This window comes from Ursus arctos, unplaced genomic scaffold (genome assembly GCF_023065955.2).
Source record: "Ursus arctos isolate Adak ecotype North America unplaced genomic scaffold, UrsArc2.0 scaffold_12, whole genome shotgun sequence".
Classification (NCBI taxonomy): Eukaryota; Metazoa; Chordata; class Mammalia; order Carnivora; family Ursidae; genus Ursus; species Ursus arctos.
In genome coordinates, this window is record NW_026622786.1 from 20604542 (window position 1) to 20630370 (window position 25829).

General features: G+C 37.3%; 2 protein-coding genes across 5 annotated transcripts in view; one reads left to right on the forward strand and one right to left on the reverse strand.

Moving 5' to 3' along the window:
• Nucleotides 1-10441, reverse strand: part of RNPC3 (RNA binding region (RNP1, RRM) containing 3) — a 33331-nt gene extending 22890 nt beyond the window's left edge. For 3 of the 4 annotated variants that reach the window (XM_026497498.4, XM_026497499.4, XM_048220257.2), the window contains exons 1-7: nt 10139-10333; nt 8672-8719; nt 4803-4921; nt 4122-4205; nt 3371-3482; nt 2241-2309; nt 542-684 (exon numbers count right to left, since the gene is read on the reverse strand). In XM_026497498.4, the coding sequence (XP_026353283.1) occupies nt 542-684; nt 2241-2309; nt 3371-3482; nt 4122-4205; nt 4803-4921; nt 8672-8719; nt 10139-10333 (770 nt within the window). Of the gene's footprint in view, nt 1-541; nt 685-2240; nt 2310-3370; nt 3483-4121; nt 4206-4802; nt 4922-8671; nt 8720-10138 lie in introns of all 4 variants that reach the window. The other variant, XM_048220254.2, reaches the window with a different exon arrangement.
• A 73-nt stretch (nt 10442-10514) lies between these two features.
• The window catches only part of COL11A1 (collagen type XI alpha 1 chain), a 561059-nt gene continuing 545744 nt past the window's right edge, over nt 10515-25829 (forward strand). Inside the window, exons 1-2 of the mRNA XM_057310420.1 lie at nt 10515-10604; nt 18047-18174. The gene's annotated coding sequence lies outside the window, so the exon portion shown is untranslated. The remainder of the gene's footprint in view (nt 10605-18046; nt 18175-25829) is intronic.

A 25829-nucleotide genomic window follows, 5' to 3' on the forward strand; every position in this document is an offset into this window, starting at 1 on the left:
GCTTGGGGACCACTTTAAACAGCAATATCACCAACGAACAGCATAAAAAATTTGGAAGACTTGGTATTAAATAGACCACAAAAAGGATACTTGTTTACAGTATTGGAGCTAAAGTAAGAAGACAGCCATGTTACCCTGTCCTATCTCATCTAGGAATGTGCACATCAAGCAACTCAAATTTTTCACCATTCTGTGCATGCCCACATTGGCAAAAGACCCTAAAAGCAATGTAAGTATTGACTTGGGGATTACAAATAAATTTTAGCATGTGGCAAATTCTAAAATACATAATCCACAAATAACGAGGACCAATTGCACTTTATGAATATCATAATCATCAATCCAAAAAATTACTCACAATCCAAAAATTTTTCCTTAGGTCTGGATATATAGTCTCAGATCTTAATCTGTACCTATTACATATGCTTGAGGGGTTAATGACCCCAAAACATGAAGAATTATAGGTAAAATTTAAGAAGAGCAAAAGAATCTCTCTTATATTCTGTTCTTGAAATCTAAACAAATATTTGATATTACAAACCTCTGTCGGTCTTCGTCATCACTGCTTTCGTATTCTGATTCTATACTTGATAATTCCTCATCCTCATCTGGCAAAGGAGGTTCCTCTGGTGGCTGAGGAGATGCAGGTGGAAGAGGTGCATGTAATGGCATATAGTCTTCATACTAATTAAGAGAAAAATGGTGATCATATGGTAACCTATGATATTTATGGAACAGAAAAACCATGTCCAGTCAGGTACATTATTCTCATCTCTCTCCCTCATGATATTCTTTTACACATTCAACACATATTGAGGGAATACTTGCTACAGAAGACTGCTAGTTGATCACAAAATTTGTTTCTTCTTCCTTGGCACCTAGCTGGAGTAAATTTCCAAACCTCCTTTATAGTTGAATGTAACCATGTAAACTGAGTTTTAGCCAACAGAATGCTAGCATAAAAAAAAAAAAAATCCACCCATAATCCTCCCTTCCTTCTTGATCTGCAGGATTGTATGGTAATGCCCTCACTGATCTGGGAACGCACATAGTGAAGACAAGTTAGGTCTTTTGAACGACTAAGTAGACTAGAACATCATTCTGCCCTACTTTTGGAATGGATTTGACCTGCACAAGAAATAATTTATGCTGTGTTAGGTGACTAAGATTTGAGTTTTATGTTAATAGCAGTTAGCCTATCTTAACAGATATTCCTGTAATGTGCCAGACGTTGAAGTGTTGGGATTACAAAGAAAAATTATGAAGCTAATAGTATATATGTTAGAAAAGGAACCAATACGCAATACACAAGAGAAAAGCAAATTTTCTACTTAAATGTTAGGATTCAAAATAATTTCTCATTGCTGCTACCTAAACAAGTACTAAGTACTGTAACAAAACAGTAACTAGAATGATTCATTAGCAGACAAAGACTATCTAAATTACAGATAGATTTGCATAGTAAATTCGAATAAAAATTATTAGCAACCTTTCTTCTCTTCTGCAAATGAAGTTCTATATGCAATAAAACCAGAACAATGGAAAGTTTACATAATTAAGTTTGTTAAATGCTATTATTTTATAAAATGGCAGAACATTCTAAGTCAAATGCCTGAACACTGGCAGAAATGAGCGCCTCTATTACCAAAAGCATCTCTTTTGTTCTGGCTTTCTCCTACTCGCAGTTCTAAACGTAATTATTATTAGCATATTAACTTTATATTTGTCCCTTAATGTCAAAGCACACTAGAGGTTAGTGATGCAACTTCTGTGAAGGTTAGCCTCAATAATCCCAACTCAGGAAGAGAAGTTGTGAATCTTCAAACTTTTTTTTTAAAGATTTATTTATTGAGACGCCTGAGTGGCTCAGTCAGTTAAGCGTCTCCCTTCAGGTCAGGTCATGATCCCAGGGTCCTGAGATTGAGTCTTGCCATCAAGCTCCTTGCTCAGCAGGAAGATTGCTTCTCCCTCTGCCTGCTGCTCCCCCTGCTTGTGTTCTCCCTATCTATCTCTACCTCTCTGACAAATAAATAAATAAAACCTAAAAATAAATAAATAAATATTTATTTATTTAGGGCAGAGGGAGAAGGAGTCTTAAACAGACTCTGCACTGAGCACAGAGCTCAATGAATGGCTCAATTCTATGACCCCGACCCCAGCTGAAACCAAGAGTCAGATGCTCAACCATCCGCACCACCCAGGTGTCCCATGAATCTTTAAAATTCTAAGATATTTCTTACCATGGGAGGTCGTGCAGTAATTGGTCCAAAGGGTGTGGGCAAATTCATTTTATTCATAAGATGAAGCACCTTAAGGCAGCAAAACATTGAAAATCACACAGTAAAATGATAATTCAACTCACATCTTTTATTTTAAAATATTTTAAAACTTTGCAATAATACTCCTGATTTAGTGCAAAGGCTGGCCACTTCTTGCTTTATCTCAGAATTGGGCTTTTACCAGTCATTGATATATCTCAGATTATCCTTCCTAAAATGTTCGTCAATTCTACAAATACTCATTATTCTCATTATTAAAAATACCATGTTCTTGTAATGTAACCAAAATGTTATGTCTTTCCCCCAATTACTGTGGAATTATGAAACAAAAGTACATTAAAGAAAATAAATATCATCTATAGTTTGTACTTAAAAGTATCTTACTACTGTCAATACTTTCAAGCATTTGCTGAGGGTGTCCACTGTTTTTTAAGAATCTCCACATTAAAGGTACATGCTTAAGTAACAAAAATTACCAGAAGTTATTATTTCCCAAATTATGTTTATTAGTATTAATACTAACATATTAATAGTTTAAGCCATAGTTTATAAAAACCTTTACTTGAATGCAGTAGTATTTCATTACTTTTTGCAGTGGACTTAACCCCTACACATATAGATACACTGATTCCTAATCCTCAATGTGATGGTATCAGGAGGTAGGGTCTTTGGGAAGTAATTAGGTCACATAAGGGTAGATGCCAATGAATGAGATTAGTGTTCCTTACAAAAGGACCCCAGGGAGCTCTCACCTTTTTTTCAGTGAGGTGAATATACAAAGAGAAAACAGCCATTTGCAACCCAGGAGAGGGCCCTTACCAGAACTCAACCTTTCTGGCAACCTAATCTCGGAGTTCCAATCTCCAGCACTGTGAGAAATAATTTTTTTTTTGTTTATAAGCCACCCAGTCTGTGGTACTTAGTTACAGCAGCTCAAACTGAGAAGACACCTTTAAATAACTGTAATTATCAATTGCCTGTTAGAATTAGTCTGACTAATGCTATTATGAAAAGTATAGAAATTACCATGGAATGTAACTTATCAAGTTAGTCAAGCATTTATTTTGGGAAGTTAGTTTCATTCTACTTACCTGTACATAGAACTTAGGCACACTTGCCAAAGCATTTACTATGTTTGCTAAGATTGTGCTTGAAGGTGGTGGGTACATATATTTGAGGCATGAATTCAGAGGAAAAGTCAGCCTAAAAAATATATTTAAAATGCTTATCATGTTTTAGTAAGTTTCATATCAATAACACATTTTTAGGTAACCTGATGAAGTATATAACTGCTCAAATAATTCAGTACTTTTAGATTTACCTTGTTCCTTATAATCCCAAGTTAAGTACACTTAAGAAGAAACTTGCTTTGGGGCGCCTGTGTGGCTCAGTTAGTTAAGTGTCTGCCTTTGGTTCAGGTCATGATCTCAGGGTCCTGGGATCAAGCCTCCCCTCCCAGTGGGCCATAGGGCTCCTTGCTTAGCAGGGAGTCTGCCTCTCCCTCCCACTCTGCCCTCCCCCCGACCCCCCCATGCTTATGCGCATGCTCTCTCTAATAAAATCTTTAAAAAAAAGAAAAAAAAAAAGAAACTTGCTTTCTGATTGCACTAAAGAAAAATAAGGTATTTCTTACCAGGCTTATTTTATAGCTCTTTAACATTTTAATGGACCCAAATTCAGTGACAAACTCTAATAGCTCAACATGTTTAACTAACATGACTTGACATAATAAAATATCCTTTAAAATATCTTATTTGCAACACACACACACACACACACACACACACACACCCCACAGAACAACAAAACCAAAAACAACAAAACACAAACAAAAACACTAACCCATGGTTTGGTGCAATTCCATTTTCTATTGTTAAACAACCAAATTCTTTCTTTTCTTTATCATCTTCCACAGGGTCATCAGATCTGCAAAATACAGAATAAAGTTGAACTTATCTTCAGAAATAGAATAAAAAATTGAGGGTTTGTTAGAACTCAGACTGCTGGACCTTATATTCCCCTTCCCAACCCTCAAATTTCAAATTCAGTAGGACTAGGATAAGGCCCAAGAATCTGTGTTCCAATCAAGATCCTAGATGATGCCGTTGGCCCAGGGACTACTCTGAGAACCACCAGTGTAAGGCAAATTTGTAAAGGTTTTATAACTACAAAGCATTACTGCTGGGAACCAAATACCAGTCTTTGATTTCAAAGGCCATGCCTATCCGTGACACCCTGCTATCTGTAATACAACTAGGATTTTATAATAGTTATATTCCTCCACTTAAAGCTGAATGCTTTTCATCCACCCTCTTCCCACTTCACATTGATTAATTCTTAATATTAAATCAACACTCAGATTCCTAATGCACAATTTGGAACAAAAATAATGTACTAGATCAATAGAGACATGTATCATTTTTTATGTCAAATTATTTACTTGGTGGTCTGAAAACAACCCAACAGCAATATAATTGATTAAAAAACACTTTAAAATGTTAGAAAACCTAACTATCTACATACCTTTTCTTTTTTTCAGGGTCTGAAGGAGGACATGGGGAATGAACTCGATCTTGCTCTTTTGCAAATTCAACAACTAAAGTATGACCTAAAAGTTTCAGCTGATGTAGTCTTGTCAATGCCTTCAGTTGGAAAAACAAGAGTAAAATATTTGATAACTGCATTAAAAGTTGTCTGTTAGCAAACATCTCTAAATAGTTTATACATGATCTTTGTGAATGCTGCTAATATTTCCCTGGCTATTTCTTACCCATTTCCAACCTCAAGGTGCTTAGCCTTTGTCATTTATTAAGGGACTGCTTCCCATCACTTAGTAAAACCAAAATCTGGTTATCTCCAAATCTTCCTATACCTAGGCGGCTGAAAATGGTTAGAAAAACAAACATCATCAGCCTGGACTCACTCTAAACTCATGACCACAACCGCAAACCTGGGGGTGAAACTTAATGATGGCACACTTACCACCTTTTTAGTTCATTTTTTCTACTAATCTCTAAGATACTATTTTGTACTTTCTCCTTGTTCCTCAACCTCACAACGAATATTCCTTTCCCATTCTTTTAGCCTAGGACTTTGCTTACCACTTTGGAAAAACTGAAACAACCAGATGAGAACTTCAGATTCCCACCATAACTATCTACCAGCTAACGAATCCAATGAATCCACGTATTCTACCTTCTGTTGTAAGGTATTAATTATCCACATTTTTATTTAAATCCAGTTACTTGACTTGTATAATAAATTCCACCTTCTCATCTACTTAACAGTCTCTCTTCTATTCTGTATGGGGAGTGTTCTTAACTACATTGCTAATTTTCTGTCCCGTACTAATCATCCATATTAGCACACAAATATGGTCTACTTTTCCCATCCTAATTTGTTCTCATTCATGTATTAATCCCACTTTTGCTCCCCTCCCCCCCTTTAATTACGTTGCAGTAAAACTCCCTAAGAATTATTTATCTAAGCCAGGGCGCCTGGGTGGCTAAGTCTGTTAAGCAGCTAGCTGCCTTTGGCTCAGGTCATGATCCCAGGGTCCTGGGACTGAGCCTGCACTGGGCTGGCTCCCCACTAGATGGGCAGCCTGCTATTCTCTCTCTCCACTGCTTGTGCTCTCGTGTGCACTCTATTTCTTGCTCTCAAATAAATCTTACAAAAAAGAGTTATCTAAGCTCTTTACCCAAAATTCCTCTCCTCCCATCCAGTCTCCAGCTCAAAGACAAGTTCTGTACTGCTGAGCTAATAGTCTACTTTCAGTCTTCATTTTATTGCATTTAACACAGTTGATCACTCCCGCAATACATGTTCTTCACTTGACATTAAAACATCATAACTTCTTGCAGTTTTCTTCCTAGATCATTGGTTTCTAGTCCTTAATCTCTTGGCTTGTGCCTTTTCAAATTCTAAATGTTGGTATACTCCAGAGTTCTATTATTGGTCCTCTTTCTAGCTACTATCTTAGTGATCTAATCACCATCCTAAATTTAAATCCCATTGCCATGCTCATAATTCCCCAATTTATAACCTCAAACCTGTTCCGAAGTTCAAGAAAAAATATCCAAACTACCAGACAGCTCTCCTTAAGTGTCTAACAAACACCTCAAAATTGAACCACTTCGGAAATTGAAAACTTCAGAAATTGAACCACCGATGTTCTATCCTCATCCCCCCAAATGTTTTCTATGCGGAGCTTTTCACATTTCAGTTGATGGTAACCCCATTCTTCCACTTACTCCTATCAAAAATACTGGAATCATCTGTAAGACTTCTTTCCCACATTCCATATCCAAGCCATCAAAAAATTCTGTTTACTTCTACCTTCAAAATATATCCAGAATCTAACCACTTCTTACCAACTTGGTCCAAACGGCTATCATCTCTGAGCTAAATTACCACCATAACCTTTTTACAGATTTCCGTTTCTACTCTTCCTGTCTCCCATCTCTTCTCAACACATCCTTTTAAAGATATGTTAGATTATATTACTGCTTTGCTCAAAATACTCCAATAGCTCCCCATTTTACTCAGAGTAAAATCCAGGATCTTTTAGAGTACCTACATGATATGGCATCTATTACTTCTCTGACCTTAAATTATAATTATATCGCCCTCATTCTGTCTGCTTCAACCATTCTAGCTTCCTTGAACATGACACACATTCTCCTACACTAGTGCCCTTGTTTCAGCCATTACTCTGACTGGATTGTACTTTCCCCAGATATTCCCTTAGCTAATTTCAACTCCTTCAAATTATTACTCAAATATGACCCGCATCACCTTAACTGCAAATTAACCATCGCCATCTCGCACTCTTGATCATATTGTTCTTTTCCTTTATATTCCATAGCATTTATCATTTTTAAAAATATTAAACAATTAAGTTTATTATTTATAATCTGTCTCCCCTTTTGAGAATATGAGCCCCAATGAGGACATAAGTCTTTATTTCCTTATTTTTTTGTAAATATTTTATTCACTGATTTATCCCAAGATCTAAAGCAGCATCTACCACATTGTAAGCTTTAATATTTTTGAACAAATAGACCTGTAAGCCTTAATTAGGATAATTTTATTTTACCATCTTTATGCATCCTTATTTGACTCTTTCATTTTAAAAAGTTTCAATAATTTTCACGTCCCTAAATCAATTCTAGACCTCTTCACTATCAGCGAACCTTTGATTGTCTGAAATACAGGGCATCTAAGTTCAACTGCTTCAACTTTCTTGTTGGTGAAATGGATATTGCACCTGTTCTCTTCAAGGATATACGGTTTTTCATTTTTAATGTTAACTAATTTCCCCATCTCGCTCAGCTACTTACTTTATTCTTAAACATTTCTCTACCCTTGTTTTTAAAAAATCTTGTCATGTGCACTGTAGCCTAAAAGCCATACCGATGCTGTTATCTTCTCATTCTTTCTCTACTACAAACATTTCCCAAAGATGCTGACTGGCTCCACATCCTCTTCTCTAAGTTAATCTTGACCATAAAACAATGTGGGTTTCATTACCATATTTTATTTATAATACTTTACGCCGTATTTACAAGAACCTTTTCTGAAAAAAAAATCCTATACATTAAAAAATACATATAACATGAAAGTCTTCTATAATCCCACCTTGACAGAAAGACACTTATTAACCACTGGGTGTACAGCTTTGTCACATTTTTTTCCTACGCATAAACATATGTACTGTTGGACTTCCAAAATCCAACATTACATCTCATACATAATGTCTGCCAACTTTATTCATGTATCCTATCTAGGCTACATTCCTTACTAATATATATTCATTTGGCCTCATTCTTTGACAGTAGTCCAGCCTACCCATATACTATAAAGTGTCCCTTCCCCTTACTGATGAGAATTTGGGTGATTTCTATTGTTTCACAATAAAAAACCCTTTACTGATAAGACTATTCATTCCTCATTTGGTGTCATTACAGGATCTCATCTTCTTAAAACTCTCTACTCTTTACAACCATGATAGTTTTTTTTCTAGTTCTACTTCCTTTTTAACTTCTCCCTCCCATTCTCCTTTCCTGGCTTTAATATTTAAAACATCTTGTTTTGCCGTGGTGAGAATTATGAGTCTTTGCATTCTTTAGAACTTGTTATTTTTAATTACATATAAATTACAATTCAATTTTAATTTGATTTCCAGTTAATCTATTTTTATGTCCAAATACCTAAACTTTGGGGAAGATTTGCCAACTGATAAACCAAATGCATCTGTGGGGTAAACTCTTAAAATACAGGTGCTTTTGTTTTTGAAAATTGTAGTTTAACATTACGTTACATTCCACTTTTCAACCAAGATTAGTTGACAGGAAATTGATGGTAACTTTAATAGTTAAAAAAAGTCATACCTTTATAGCTGCTTTTTCATTAGGGAAAGTAGCAAAAGCTGTATGTTTCTGAAAAAGAATTAAGGTACAAATTATTTCTAATACAGTTTCAGTTTTTCATAAGTCTGACTTTACCAGCTGACAGTTATTTCACAAATTAATAAATCATGGAAAAGGATGGAAAATCGAGATCACTGTAACTGTTTATTAATTTCAGTACCGTGATTCTGAATCTTTTTTGGATCAGAGCTCCTTGAGACGATAGCTATGTAGCCTTTTATATAAAGGTGTACACACATATACAGCATGTTCTACATATACTTTCAAATAGTTCCACAGACCAGAAGTTTAAAACCCTTACTCTGCCAAAGAACAAACTTAAACAAAATATCTTCAATTTATAATACATCTAAAAATCTCAAACTTTCATCTATACAGCCAAACACAAAGTTTAAAAATGTTTAACAACAGAAAATCATTCTTCAAGTGCATGGTTCCTTTGTGCTTTATCCCTGTAATAAGGGTTCAATGGGAAAATTATGACAGATAATGTTCTTATCAGTTTGTAACGATGCTTATTAAAGCATTTACAAGGTGCTTGAGTATTTATATCACACATTCTAATTTTGTCTAATCTAATCCAAGATAATCTAATCAAGAACACTTTAACTATATAAAATATTTGTATTTGCTGGTACACGTGACACTTGGATCAAAATTGGTCTTCTCAGTACTTCTTAACCTTGGTTGCATATTAGAATCACGTGAGGAGACTAAATCCACTGATATTTGGCAGAATCACAGACCCTCTTGCAGAAACTTAACATCACCATTACTATTTTAACAGAGAGAAATCCATCTAAAACATCCCCAGGTATAAAAGCAACTGAAATAACTGTGTAAATTCCTGTGTAGAAACTTTTTTTTTCCTGTGTAGAAACCTTTAATAGTCTTAAAATACTATTCCAACCGACTCCGTCAGAAAATTTTTTATAAAGAAATTTTTCCTACAAAATACGGTAGAATCTGTAACTGGTTTCCTTAAGTTATTACTGTACTTTCTCCTCTATTTTAATAAAAGTCTTAACAGTGGCTTATAAATGATCCAACATTTTTAAAACGTCCTTTGTACTTCGTATCTGAAAATACTGTGAGTCTAAAAGAAACGCTCTCAAATTCAGAGGAGTTTTGAGAGTAGAGAGTCTCAAGATGGGTCAGAAGAGGGGACATAAGCTATTTTCCGTTTTTCTGCCTTGACTTTTTCACTGCTCTTTTCGACAGCGCTGCGACTAACACACAGGCTCAAGCCATTTAAAACTTCACTTGGTACGCAAGACATTTTGACGTAAAAGAGAGGACTGGGAAGCCCCACTACACAACCGCATTTTCCCCACTCTCTCCTGTCTACTTCCTTCTGTCAAAGCTTCCCCCACCCTGAGTCACTAGCCAAGGGCCTCCTCCGGCGGCTTGGGACCGACGCGCCCTTACCAGTCGTCCCTTATCTGACAGGACGCGCACCGACTGCGCCCCGAAATACTTCAGCAAGTCCTCTTTCTCTTCGGCGGTCAGCTCGGCTGGCAGGTGCCTCACTAGAAGGGTTCGGTCGCCCCGCGGCGGGGAGAGCGAGGCGGAGCTCTGGCATCCTCTTGACATCGGCGGTAGTGGCGGCTCGGGGGCCGCCATTTCCCTCTGAGAAACCGCAACACGGAAGGCGAAAAACGAGCACGCACTAAAAATGCGGTAATCAACAGAAGCTGAAGATAAATGAGTATTTTTCCGCCTCGCGCTAAGGATTCTGGAAACAAGGAAGTACCGCGATAGATGGTCACCTTCTCGCGAGATTTGCGCCCGGGCCGGCCGACGCCTCTTCGGAGACCGGTTCCTCAAATTGAAGGATTAGGTTCCACAGCGATGGGAGAGCAAAGTGATTTTAAATTCCAGGCAGCTGCTGAAGGTATTAAAAACAAAAAAAATGCCATGGAGAAGCGCGAGGATTTAAAAGTTGTCAAAGAAGGAATAAGGGGGCTTCAGCCGCGTGAAGGGAAAGGACGTAAACTCAAGGACAGAAGGAACCACTGCCGCGCTTGTGCGAGCGGGTAGCGAGTCTGGGCGTGACGCCCGCGCGGTCGGAGCTGAGCTCTCTGGGTTCTTATTACCCGGCCAATTGCAAAAGGGCATTTGGCTGGCTGGCTGGGAAGGAGGAGTTGGTGTGGGATTAAGCGGTGTGTATTTACAGTCTTGGGATGGTAAAACCCAAAGATAGCAAGTTCTTTTTTCAACCTAGTAAGGTGCACGTAGGCCCGAGAACTCAGTTTAAGGAACAAAAAGTTAAGAAATATGTTTTTGTTTTCTTGAATCATCGTGCATATAGCAGTATCATAGGCTCAGGCCAGTGTTTATTTCACGGAATTGGCGGGCTCTAGGAAGATATACCCTAATGAATATAAAGAAAGAATATATAGATAAATCGCTAAATAGATAATCTAAACATATTTAATTCTAATAACGACCTTAAAGGATAGGTACTCCTTCCCGTTTTACCTTTGAGGAAACTGATGTAAAATGAAGTTTAAGTCACACAGCTAATAAATGGCAAAACTGAGATTCGACCCTGCTAGTGTGACTGGGCATTGCACTTTAAATCCTGTCTAGTTTCTGAATGGAGTGAGGCAGAGATCATCCCAAGAAGTGAATCAGAAATGTCTCCCTCACTCCATACAATGAGGGCCTTGAGGATTCTAGAGAGAGGTATTGTCTACATTCTGCTACATCCTGTACAGGGGCTGCTACAGTCTGGAGACTAAGGAGCCAATGTCTGCTTTTTATTTGCTACTTAATGAGGTATTTAGAATATAACAGTAAACATAATATCAAACTTCTGCTTCATGGAGCATTGAGCAGCAGGGGAGGGACAGACTAATAAAAACTGGAAAAAACTGGGAAAACCCAAAATTTTAGGTATGTAGAGTCAGACCTCGATGGCCCTGTATGTTTGGAGTCTTGATTATCCGGAGAATAATGGGGAACTGGCAGATTTTTCTAGTAGGGGTGTTTGTGTGTGAGAGAGAGAGAGAGATTAAATTTTGGATATGAAAATTTCTCTTTGGTTGCAGTGTGAAAAATAGAGTACAAGCCAGAAGACATTTGGGCTACTACAATAGCCCAGGCCAAAAAAAAAAAAAAAAAAAAATTGCTTGAAATAGTTTGGTAACAGTGGATACAGAGAGAAGAATCTGGAATTGAGATATATTTGGGAAGTAGAATTGATAGACCTGTAGATGAAGAGTAGTTAAGGATAGTTCTGGGTTTTCAGCTTTAGCCCCAAACTGTTCACCATCTAGGTGGATGATGATGATGATGCCATTTATTGAGCATGAGAAGAGGGACTGAAGTATAGCTAGATTAGAGACTTCAGGGAAAGGTGGGAAAGGGAGGAATACATATTAAATTTAAGGTACCTAGTAAATATCCATGTTCCAAGTAGGCAATTGGATATGTAAATTTGGTATTCTAGAGAAATACCAACATAGGATGCACGTACAGCATCAACACATATAATATTTATATCCAAGGGATAAAAGAGAGTGTAGGCAGGGAGAGAGGGTCCCAGTATTGATCCATGGGGCATGCCGATGTTGAGAATTGGAGGACAGAGGAAGAACAAGAATCCTTTCTCTCTTGGCACTTACATTCTAGTAGTAAAGATAGACTAGACTGTAACATGTAGATAAGTAAATAAGTTCCTTTGGAGAGTAATATGTGCTTTGGTTGGGGAGGGGGGGATAGAGACAGGGTAGAGGGATAAACTGTTATTGGAGAAGGCATGCTACTTTAAACCCTATCCTTTGTAGGCTTTTGTCCATGCCTTTTACCATTAGTAAAATGATCAGCATATAATAGACATATAAATATATGTTCAATGAATGAATGTGGGAATGGATTAACTTTAATATTTACAAATGCCTCTTTTGGTCAAGAACTGCTAACCAGGTCATCAAGATAAATTTAATCGTCCTTATCTATTATAATGAGATATCACAACTCTTTGGGATAGTAAAGGGACAGAATTTTATTGTCTCTCCACTTAATTATTTTTAGTTGTACTGACTTAAATCTGTCTTATCCTTCTCTTGCCAATAGCTCAGGCAGATTTCATAATTTCTTAGTCACTTTCAGTTAATAGTCCCAGTGCGCTCAAAATGTCAACTCTAAATTACATTCAGGCCTCACTTTTTACCCTCTTCTCGTATCAGCCTACACCTAAGAGATAGGAGGAAGATGAGAATTTGCTTTCATCTCTCCCACATTTGAGTAGAAGTGGGTGTGATCTGCTCTGTGTTGCACAGTTCTCATTTTCTTTTCTTGGGATATCACAGAGGTTCCCAAACTTTTTGGGACAATTTTATTGTCTCAATAGTTTTTGTTAACAGCATCCATTGGTGCCTTCTTGCTTCCCGTTCCACCTAGATTTTCAAGAGACATTTGTTCTCTATCAAAGCAACAGGAGGAAAAAAACAGCTTTGCAAAGATTTTTAAATTAAAAAATATTTCAAGCTGGTGATTTATGTAGTGTCTGGCAGATAATTAGTTTTGCTATTTCCCTTAAATATTTAAAATCCATAGCAGGGTCATCTGGTTCAGTCTTGATCTTGGGGTCATGAGTTCAAGTCCCACATTGGATGTGGGGATTACCAAATAAATAAATAAATAAATAAATAAATAATAAATGCTTAAAATATTCCATAGCACCTCTGTGAGGTAGCTGGGGCACCGGGGACACCTCAGCACACAGTTTGAGAACTGTGGCTCTAACCACTTTTTGGTTTTGATTTTCTTCATTGAAGGGTAGGAGGAGGGAAAGTTAGAGGTTGGGAGCTTACCTCATTGACCAAATGTTGGTTCTTTATCTCACTCTGATTCTCTCTGGTTCTGTCTGTCTGTTGATGGGAGCCTCTGCTAATGTGGGTTTTTAGGAGCTTTAATTCATCAGTTCTCCCTCTGTCAGTACCTTTTCAGACAAGAGTAGCTTCCCCCCCACCACTGGCCTTTACTTTGGTTTACATCTCTAGTTTACCTCACTTAGCCATGTGTCTATTTGGGCATTCCTTTCAATTTCCAACCTCCCTATTTTTTTTCATGAAGCCAGAAAAACTCCTGGAGCCTATTTCTACTATTTCTGGAAGGCCTTAGAGAACTAACTTGAGAAAAGAATGAGATAAGAATTTACTCTTTTTTTTTTTTCTGTTGTGTTTTGTTTTGTTTTTGTTTTTTTTACCTAAGATACAATTGACATAGAACATTGTATTAGTTTCAGGCATACAACTTAATGATATGTTTGTATACATTACAAAATGTTCACCACCATAAGTCTAGTTTACATCCAACATCTTAACATAGTTTCAATTTTTTTCCCTTATGATGAAAACTTTTGAGATCTACTCCCTTAGCAACTTTCAAATATGTAACAGTATTATTAACTATAGTCACCACGTTGAACATTACATCCCCAGGATTTATTTATTTTATTACTAGAGGTTTGTATCTTTTGACACCCTTCACCAGTTTCTCCATCTTCCATTCCTGCCTCTGGCAACCACCAATCTATTCTTTGTATCTATGAGCCTGGTTTTGTTTTGTTTTGTTTTTGAGTCCCCATGTAAGTGAGATCAGATGGCATTTGTCTTTGTCTGACTTACTTCGCTGAGCAAAATGCCCTTGAGATCCATCCATTTTGCCACAAATGGCAAGATTTCTTTCATTTTTATTTCTGAAAAACATTTCAGAATCTTTCATTGTGTATCACATTTTCTTCATTCATTCATTCATTCATTCAGGGATACATAGGTTATTTAGCCTATATCTTGGCTATTATAAATAATGCTGCAGTAGATGTGGGAATATATGTATCTTTTTGAGTTAGTGTTCTTCAGCTAAGTACCCAGAAGTGGAATTGCTGGATCATATGGTAGTTCTATATTTAATTTTTTAAGGAGCCTCCATACTGTTTTCCGTAGGGGCTGCACCAGTATTCATTTTTGCCAACAGTGCACAGGGGTTCCCTTTTCTCCACGTCCTTGCCAATACTTGTTGGTTAGTTAGTTAGTTAGTTATTGATAATAGCCATTCTCTAAGGCATGAGTTGATATTTCATCGTGGTTTTGATTTGCATTTCCTTGAAGATTAGTTATGTTGAGCATCTTTTTGTGTATCTGTTATCCATCAGTAGGTCTTCTTGGAAAAATGTCTACTTAGATTTTCTGCTCTTTTTTAATTGGATTATTATTGTATATTTTTGTGCTATTCAGTTCTATGAATTCTTTCCCTAATTTTTTGCTAAAAGCATTCTCTTCCTTCACAGCCAAACTTCTAGATAGACTATGTGGGAAGTAAAGACAAAAGAAACATTAAATTTCCTTACTACTAGGCCCATTAACTAGCCCTTGAAACAGGCTGACATTCCTCTAGGAACTCAGTTGCCTACATGTTAATACTTTGCTAAGGTCAAAAGGCAATCTTAGCCCAACCCCCTGAATCCTATAAGTCTACTTTAACATATAAAAATACTTTTGGAGGGGCACCTGGGTGGCTCACTCGGTTAGCATCTACCTTCCTCTCACGTCATGATCTCAGAGTCCTGGGATCGAGCCCCCTATTGGGCTCCATGCTCAGCCCTCTGCTCCTGAGATGTCTCTCTCTCTCTCTCTCAAATAAGTAAAAAATATATTAAAAAAAAAAACAAACAACCTTTGCAAACTTCCTGTATCTCTACCTCCCAAGATATATGTTAGAAGTCATCCCCTAAGCATATGACCCGTGGATGTACATCTGAAGGGTCTCATGACTAAGGTTTTATTAGACAATAATAAATGACCTTTTCTAACAATAGCTAGTCCCGTCAAGGTCCTGGAAACCTTGCTTCCAAAATTCCTTAGAGACTTTCGCTCTCCTTAATCACCTTCCAACTTAAAAGTATGTAATCAGCCACTCCTCATGAACCCAATGCATTTCTTTCTGCCCACAGGTTGTCCTGTCTCTGTGCTTTAAATAAAACCACCTTATTGCACCAAAGACATCTCAAGAATTATTTCTTGGCTCTTGGCTCAGAACCTCAACATCTTTGCTACATCAAGAGACATTAGTTATCCTTATTTCTTTACCTTGTACTCACTCCAAAATGCACTACTATCTGGCTCCTGATCCCATCAGTCCATAAAGTAATTCTTGGTAGGGTCAACAGTTACCTCCAAATTGCTAAATCCAGTAGACTTTTTCGGTTCTCATTTTAACTTTTCAGCAGCACTTGAGACATTTGACCACATTCTTTTTGAAACATCTCCCCTTGGTTTACAAAGCATACCATTTCTCTTATTGTTCTAGCTCACTTTCTTTCTGGCCAGACTCTAGTAAATTTTCAACTTCATTTTTTCTCCTTTGTCCCCTAACTTTGAACCTTCTTTCCATCTTTACTTTTAAATGATAACCTTGTTTCTTATTCTCATTGAAAAAAAATTGAAGACTTCCATACCCATCAATCATACTTGCATTTGTGCTCCTTAGTTAAGGCAATCTCTTACTTCAGAGGTAGATCCCCTGCCTTCTCGAGTACCCCCCTGAATCATTCTCATTCAGTATATATGCTATTATCATTTTGATTCTTAGAAAAGCAAAGCAAATGATGTGGAGAATAAAGGCAAAAGAAATACAGAAAAAAAAAAATTCAACTTCCTTGCATCTTACAGCCCATTGACAAGTACTTGGGACAAGCAGAGTGACCTTCCTCCAGAAAATCAATTGCCTCCATGTTAATACTTTGCTAGAGGCAAAAGGCAACCTTAGCTTAACAATAGCCCAACCTCCAGGACCTAAAAGTCTTATTTAACATATAAAAATCCCTTTGGAAACTTCCTTTATCTCTACCCCCATAATGAGAGAGCAAAGGGAAACTGAGGGCATAGATAGCACAAGCTAACACCCAGCAACACCCCCCCCCCCCATATGTGTAACATTCCTCAGGCACTCCCGGCTGCCCTAGAACAAAGAAAGGAAAAAACAAATGGTTAACTGATAGAGATGACAGTCATACAGGACATGTTTGCAACTGTTTTAAGATTTACAAGAAAAAAGCAATCTCCAAAACCTATAGACTCAATTTTCTGGAGCTCTAACATCACCCTCCTCTCCATAGTATAACAAATCTTATATAATCAGTGACTCCTACAACACCAGTGCAGCTCTTTCTGCCTATGGGTCATGTCCCCCTACTATAATAAAAACACCTTTTTGCACCAACGACATCTTAAGAATTTTTTCTTGGCCTTCAGCTCTCAACCCCACCACTCCAAACCATATCACATGCAAGATGTAATCATCCTCCAAACATATGGCCCACTGATATGTATCTGAAGGGTCTCATGACTAAGGTTTTACTAGACAGTAATAAAGACCCCCTCAAGGTCCTGGAAACCTTGCTTCCAATTACTTAGGGACTGATACTATCCTTAACGCCCTCCCAATCTGAAAGTATATAATCTGTCACTCCTTCACAATTGCAGTGCAGCTCTTTCTGCCCATGGGTGCTGTCCCGTGTTTTAATAAAACCACATTTTTTTGTGCCAAAGACATCTCAATTCTTTCTTGACCATTTGCTCACAAACCCCAACATTTCACATCAGCAAATATACAAATTAAAAAAACAAAACAACCCCCTCAAACAAAACCTTTTGTTTCCACTTCCCTCTCCAGCTACCACTGCATCTCTTTCTGTTTATAGCAAAACTCCCAGAAATAATGGTTTATATTTGTTGTCTCTACTCTTTTTTTCTCCCATATTTTCTTAGTTTTGTCTAAAAAACCGCAGGTCCAAAATGGCATCACTGGGCCAAGTCACCAAAACAAGGCTTAATACATAACCTAATTATAGTTTCAATCTCCCCCAGACATATAATCTTAACTGGTCAGTCAGGAATTTTCTGTTATGTATCACTGAGGTAATCTGTCAGATGGGTCCTTTCCAGCCCCCAAAGGAAGATGAGGTAATCCACCTAATAAGACCTCCTACCATTCTGCATAAGGGAAGATGACCTTGCCTGGGACAATCCATCCTTCCTTTTTTCTTTCTTTCCTTCCTCGCTCTCTCCCTCTTTCTTTCTTTCTTTCTTTCTTTCTTTCTTTCTTTCTTTCTTTCTCTCTCTCTCTCTCTTTCTTTCTTTCTTTCTTTCTTTCATTCTTTCTTCGTAACTTCTTGCTCCACCCTCCTTCCTATGAAAACCTTTTATTTTGTACAACTCCTTGGAGCTGCCCTCCCTACTAGATGGGATGCTACATGATTCATGAAATCACTTACTAAAACCAATTAGATCTTCAAGTTTAATCAGTTGAATTTTTGTTCTTTAACAGATTTGATGGCAGCAGTGGGACCCAAAGCAAAACTCCATCAACATTCAGGGACAATGAGAAACACAAGCATGGTGCCCTGTGAACCCTTTCAAATTCACTGTCTTTCTCGCTGTTTTCAAAGGCCATTGGTGAGTTCCTCTCAGTTTGAGCTCTGTGCTCTGCATTTGAGCTTCAGATCTAATTGGCTTTTTTGTCCAGGATTAACAGGTCACTCTAGACTAAGAGGAAGCACTAACAGATTATCAGTCAGCCCTCAGTTCAGGCCATGATTCCATATCGGAATCCCTTCCCTGGTTTCCGTCTGTAGTCCCCGTTTACTGGGGTTTGATGGTTTAGTCCATGTTGGATTAGCCAGACCTGGACTGGGTTAGCCTTAAGAACCAGACTGAGTTCAGGATCAGACTGGATCTGATTTAAGAACCAGAATGGGTCTGGGATTGGATTGGTCTGATTTGAGCTAGACTGCGTTTAGTGTGAGGCCTTGGTGTTTTAAATAAGAACTGGTTGCTAATGGGGAATCTTGGAAGCCAGAAGTAAAGCTACAAACATTGGTGGGCATGGACTGAGCATTTAAAGGGTTTGCCACCTCAGGAAGACTCCCATGATAGGATAAGTTGGTTATGGAATGGGTTAAACTGACACTAGGTCACTTGCCAACTTCAAGAAAATTTCCATGCAATGAGGTACACTGTAAAACACCCCACAAATACCAATCCTATGGCATATCCCTCTTAGATATTAGTTTGCCTCTCAGGAACCTAGCCAAAAGGCCTAGTTGAAAGAAATAGGATTCTTTATATCTAGAGAGTTGAGCACACTACCTCTGGTACACCTGCTTATTTTGTGTCTAAGAACTATAGTCCTGGTAGTTGGAGTTATATCTAGCAAGATGGAACAATTTTACTAAAAACAACCTGGAATTACAACGGCCATTATGGGGAATGTACAATTAGATAAGATCATTTAAGAACACTTGTAATTAACGGTTCCCTAATTAAATAGAATGGGATACTTATTTTAATTTACATGAAGAAGTCTCCAAAAATTTTTGAACTTCCAAAGTCATTTCAGTGGAAGATTCATTGCAAAAGGCTAATGAAAAATTAAAGAGAGAAAAGGTACCTAAAAGATTATAAGACTTGTATCCATACTGAAGAAAATATTAAACAGTTGCCTTTTACATTAAGACCCCTCAATGCTACAGGTAGTCATTTTCAGTATCTTTCACTCTTTAGTCAAAGACCAAACTAAGTGCTATAGTTAAGAATTTTTAAACCCAGGGAGGATCCTCAAAAGTTTTTGTAAATAGATTGCCTCCTGAGCCCATTCAAGAGAGGAAAATAAAGTTTCACATTGTCCCTCTCTTTCCAAATCCAGACCAATTGGTTATTGATTCTTTCTCTCCCAGGATAGCTATTTCCTTTTTATCTACATTTCACATCCTAAGAATTTGACTTGACTTTTTACCTGCATAGAGTGTGCAGGTTGTTGGTTCTTTCTTTAGTTATCTTTGGGGGTAACTCTAGATCTTGTGAAAATGCCTTTATACCTTGAGGACACCTATAGGTCTATGAGGTTGTTTAAAACTCAGAAATATTTATTGTTTGTCCAGGCTGAAACCTGACAAGATATTTAAAAGGACTTAACTCTATGATAAGAAATTTGGCTAAAGTGGAAGCTGATATTCAGAGCCATATAGGAAAATTTTTAGGCATTCTCCCATAGGCCAAATGTAACCAAAAGGAAAGAAAAATTTTAATGTAGGTGGATGGGTACATCAGTCCTTTGGTATCATTGGCAGCCACTAACCTAATTGAGGAATTTAAAACAGGTGTCCTTGTTTTACAAACCTAGTCTTTACAGGAACAACAGCATGGTTACAGAAACAATTCAGAGTCCACTAATCCTTTTTACCTATTCCCAAACCTCCCTTATTTATCTTAAAAGGCTTGTAAGTAAAACTTGTTAAAACTCTGGTCTCAAGGGAACAAACATCCTAGGAACATCTTGCTTTATTTTTTTCCTTTGAATTATAAATATTGTACCCAGGGCGTTTTCCAGAACTTTTATCTAGACCATCTTTTTCAAAAGCAAATTTTGGAGAAGTAATTCTTATCAAGAAAAAAACACGAACAGAAAGATTATTTAGAACTTGATTTGTTATGGATAAATAACAAATCTTAAGTGTCTTCTCCACAAATATTACAAAAAACTTTAGCCATCTAGACAGGTAACTTTAGCTTATTCCATTTACCAGAAAAACAAACCTAGATCCATCTTTTATAACTAGTGAATTTTGCACCAATTTCGTGGCGGTAATTTTAAAAGAGAACCTATAAGGCCTCTGTTGCATCTGAACATACAGTTCATGTGTATCTATATGTATGTTGTAGATGTGTGGTATTTTCTACCTCCAGATGGTATTGCCAAAACTAATTTGTAAAAGCTCTGCTGAATTGGCTTAAACAAACAAGCATTTTACGTACATTAATATTCATAAAAATTCTCAGAAATACAATAGAAAGTAACCCAAATGTTTTTGCAACTTCTCGTGATCGGAGATAATCTTCAGTAAATTAAAGTTAGTTTAATGAGTTCATTGGTTTAATTAAAGCACGTCTTTAGAGTTATCAACATTGAATATAATTCTCATAAACAATCTTTATTCTACTAGTTAAATTTATTTACTAATTAAATTCATGTAATATCATTTGCAATTTGTCAGCAAAACTAATTTAGAATTACGGTTGACTTTGTCTGGTGTCTCAAAGTTTTTGTGCATAATCTAAACATAATTGTTAAGAACAAGTAGATTGAATAGATAAAATTTTAGGTAAATTTTTAAAATAGTTTCCCCAAGTCTTGGTAACTTGAAACCGTAAAATTTTGCTAAGTGATGAGTTAAGTTAAATTTATTAAATATCAGGATCATTTCCTAATAAAATAATAATGAAACATTAATTACTGAGAATAGGTTTATCTATTTTTGGCTTCCTTTTACAGAGAAACTAAAAGATATTTGGATGTGTTAGTGCTACATTGGAAAAGGGACATGCTTCTAGCAATTATAAAATGTATTCATAAATTTGCCAATCTAAAGAATGCTGGTGTTAACAGGGTTGCAGGTTTCTTGTCTCATAGAGTCAGAGAAATAATCTCGTAGACACAAAAGGGTGAAGTGATAGTTTATTAAGTTAAGGTGAGAACCCAAAGAAAGCCCTCTAGAATGAGAGGGGTCCTGACTGGGTTGCCATTGAGGCTTTTGTGGTCAGTCTTTTATACAAAACTGATCAGGGAACTTAAATCTTCTTGATGTCACCACTGATAGTACCATGATTACTTCTTTGAATATATCATCTGTGATGTTTAAGACAAATGAGGTGGTCTGGTTATGTTCCCTTATCTCTGCTTTCCTTACACCTCAGCATTTCTGGGATTTTTGTGAGCTTGATCACATACCCTCCTACTTGTCTTTCCCTACCTAGCCCTGCCTGTCCCTTACTCACTGGTAAAACAGTTCATAATTGCTTACTTCTAGTCTTCACTAGATATTAAGGAATCCTAAGGGTTAAGAATTCTAATTAATGTATGTAATGAAAACTACTAGAAATAATAAGGGAAACATGTCCTTATACCAAGAAGTAGGATGTGTTTTCAATAAAAGAAGATATGAGAAATTGAGATGCATTTTTTGTTGAAGGAAAAGAAAGTAATTTTGTCCTAAAATGAGACTGGTTTTCTAAAGAGGAAAAACAGACAGGAGCACCTGGGTGGCTCAGTCAGTTAAGTGTCTGGCTCTTGATTTTGGCTTAGGTCAAGATCTCATCAGGGTCCTAGGATTGAGCCCCATTCCAAAGTTGTTGGACTTTTGGTCAGCTTTTGATAACAGATTATGAAAGTTTCTTTACCTTTTAAGTGATCTGCCTAGAAAACAAAGATTTTGTGTTTTATAAAAATAATTTCCTGTGTCTACTGTCTTTATTAGGTCTTTGGTTACCTAGGAAAACTTGAGTCTTCTTAATATTAAAAAAGCTAAATTTTACTAATAGATGATTATTAAGTTTCATAATAATCTGTGATTCTATTCAGGCAAGCATTTAATTTTTTTTTTGGTAAGATTTTATTTATTTATTTGTTAGAGAGCTCACAAGCAGGGGGAGTGGCAGGGAAAGGGAAAAGCAGGCTCCCTTCGGAGCAAGGAGCTACATTTTGGACTTGATCCCAGAACCCTGGGATCATGGCCTGAGCTGAAGGCAGGTGCTCAACCAACTGAGCCAGCCAGGTGTCTCCGGGCAAGCACTTTAAAGTTTTTTGTCTGTGTGTAATTTTGACAAACTTCTCAAAATCAAATTCTAAATGAAGTCTTTTTGTCCTAGAAGAAACTCGAATTTTTTCAGAAGTTTCCTTTAACATTCCAAAGGATTTGTTAAACTAATTAGACTTATTTGATATGTTAAATTATATGGGAAGCATTGTCAAATAAGAACTATACCTTCCTTACGTTGTATTTGTATAGGTATATAAGAGTTCCAGAAATCATGTGAACTTCCTAGACATACGTGTCCTGGTATAACTTTATCACTTTATATTATTCTTTTACCTTCTGAAGTTGCTCTCATCAAAATTGAATCTCATACTAAAAGGACTAAACCTGAGTATCAGGAAGATGCTTTAGCTGACCTTCATGCAAAGGCAGCAGAAACAGAATCTGTAGATTGTGGTATATGTGGATGAAGTCTATTCTGCTTCTGCAGAAAAGACCCTTTGGTGCCAGACTTTTGCCATCTGATGTCCTTGCCACATGGCAACAGCCTGCTTCTAAATCAAAGAAGCAATAATTATAAATTAAATGAATAGTTAGAGCTACGGAAAACCCAAGATGGCTACGCAGTTCTTTCTGGCTCCCTGGCAAGCCTCACTTTTTTGGTGGTTTACATTCCTTCACGTAATCTGGTGCATTCAAGATGACTCAAATTATTAATGGACATTGATGGGAAAAATTTTATAAAATTGCAAAAATAGTCAAAGAATAATGTCTTACTCGTCATGTTCATAATCCTGGAGAAACTGTTTTGTTCTGTTTTTTCAAGAGGCTTCACAGCTCCCTCTGGACCCTTTGAACACCTGCAGTTGGACTTCATTCAACTGTCACTTAGTATGTGTTATCACTATGTTCTTATTCTTATATGTGTGTTTTTTGGATGGATTGATCTTTCCCTTACTACAAGACTGATGTCCTCATAGTGGCAAAAAACTGTTAGAAAATGTGTTTTCTATTTGGTATATTTTCATGATCTCCAGTGATCAAGACACCTCTGCTTCACTGGGAAAATCTTATAAGCCTTAATGAAAGCCTTGAAAACTTTTTAGAATTATCACTCTCCCTATCTCTTCATCAGACAAGTTTAAGAGAACTAATGGGATCCTCAAACTAAGCGTTTCTAAATTTGCCAAAACTATTGAACTTCCCCGTTCTAAGGTATTGCCCTTGGTCTTACTGACTGCTAGAATTTCCCCCTTTGGGCAGTATAACCTTAAACCATGTGAGATAGTCATAAGCAGATCAGTGTCTATTGGTGTACAGCCTTCTGCTGATCCCTTGTTGTCTCATACTAGTATGACCAACTACTGTAAGTCTCTCATATCTTATGCTCAAGCCTGTCAACAGGTTATAGAAGCCTTTCTGGATCCCAATTCAAAGGATCCTGTTGGTCACCGTGGAAAGCTTGGTGACTGGGTATTCTGGAAACATCACCAGAGGAAGACAGTTCTTGAGCTCAGTTGGAAGGGACCTTACCAAGGTTTTCTGACTGCTGACACTATTGCAAAACTAGAAGACACTGGAGATTTCAGAATCAAATTGACAAGGAAGAGAAGTAGCAGACATTGAAGTAAACTGATTAAGCCCAAGACAATGGGTCAACTTCATACTTTAACTAAACATGAAACCCTTTCACTTTGTTTGCTTTTCCTTTACTTTGGCATTGCCTAGAAAGATAATGCCGTCATCTGTATCTCTCAGGCCATTGCTAAGAGGGGGTAATCTAGAATTTATTTCAGGCTAGGAGAAAATCTAACTGTGCCCTTAACTTTTCACAAGCAAAATAAGAGATCTCATTGGTTGACTTCCCTGAATTTACATTGTTGTGTTAGAAAGGACCTACTAAGGAGGCTTTCATAATTTAGGATTCACTCCTTATAGCAGGTCCCTATTTCCCTGGTTAGGGATAAATGTAAATGAGGCTCTGACCAAGACCTTCTCCTTAATTCTTAATTATTGAAGAATCTGCTGCTGAAGTAATAGTGGCCCTACAAAGATCCTTAGACTCTCTGGCCAAAGTTCTTGATAGTAGAATAGCCCTTAATTATTTTTTATCTGAGCAAGGCGGTGTCTGTGTTGTGGCCAACACCACTTGCTGTACCTGGACTAACTCTTCTGGGGAAATTAAAACTCAATTATATAAAATCATGGGGGGAGCCACTTGGCTTAAAAAGTTCACTTTAGGTGGGGTGCCTGGGTGGCTCAGTCAGTTGAGTGTTTGACTCTTGGTTTCAGCTCAGGTCATGATCTCAGGGTCATGAGATTGAGCCCCATCAGGCTCTGTGCTCATTGCGAAGTCTGCTTGTCCCTCTCCCTCTGCTCCTCCCCCTGCTCTCTCTCTTTCTAAAATAAATAAAATCTTTAAAAAAAAAAAGTTCACTTTAGGGGAGTCTTTCTTTTACTAAATTTTGTTTTATGTTTACGAATTTATGAATTATATTTATGTCTTAGGGACTATGGCTTTGTAGTACCCTACAAACATTGGGAATTACTCTGTTTATAATTTCCCTGGCACGTTGTATCCTCTCAAAAACTGAAAAGTATATTTGCAGCTGCTAACTACCAAGCAGATGATCTCCCTGTACTGGAACCTCAGAGGAGAAGCCAAGAAAATGACTGACTTAAAGAGTGTGAACCTGAAGCGGTGACCTGTGAATATCACAGAGGTTAAGCATGACTTATAGATACCACACAAAGGAAAAACACAAACTGCAAGAATTTTAGAGCAATAGCTGAGAGTGGTGTTGATGCCTTAAATTCTGACCATATCTCTCAGTTAAGGTGAAAGTCTGATCAAAAGGGGGAAATAGTGAGAAGAAAACCAGAGGCCCAAAATGGCTTCACTTAGAAAAAGTCACCAAACCAGAGCTTAATGTATAATCTACTTGCAGATTTTTTTTTTTTTTTAAGATTTTATTTACTTATTTGAGAGAGAGTTTGAGAGTTCGAGAGCACAATAGTGGGGAGGGGCAGAGGGACAAGCAGACTCCACCCTGAGCAGGGAGCTGGATGCAAGGCTCAGTCCCAGGACCCTAAGATCATGAACCGAGCCAAAGTCAAACCAACTGAGCCACCCAGGTCCCTAATCTACTTGCAGTTTTAACCTGCTCCAGAAATGTAGTCTTAACCAGTCAGGAATTTTCTGTTAAGCACCAATTAGGTAGTCTGTCACGTGGGCCTTCTCTGTACCCCACCAAAGGAAGATGAGGTAATCTGCCTAAGATCCCCTAAGGGAAGGTAACTTTGCCTGGAACAGTCCTTTCTTTTGTTTTCCTAATAACTTTCTGCTCCACCCTCCTACCTATAAAAACCTCCTACTTGCTGAATGGAATGCTGCCTGATTCAGGAGTCACTTCATAAGGCCCATTAGATCTTCAAATTTACTCCATTGAATTTTTGTTCTTTAACAGTTTATTCCAATCAAGTTAGCAAACCCACTATTCTACTGAAATTGCCCTTTTA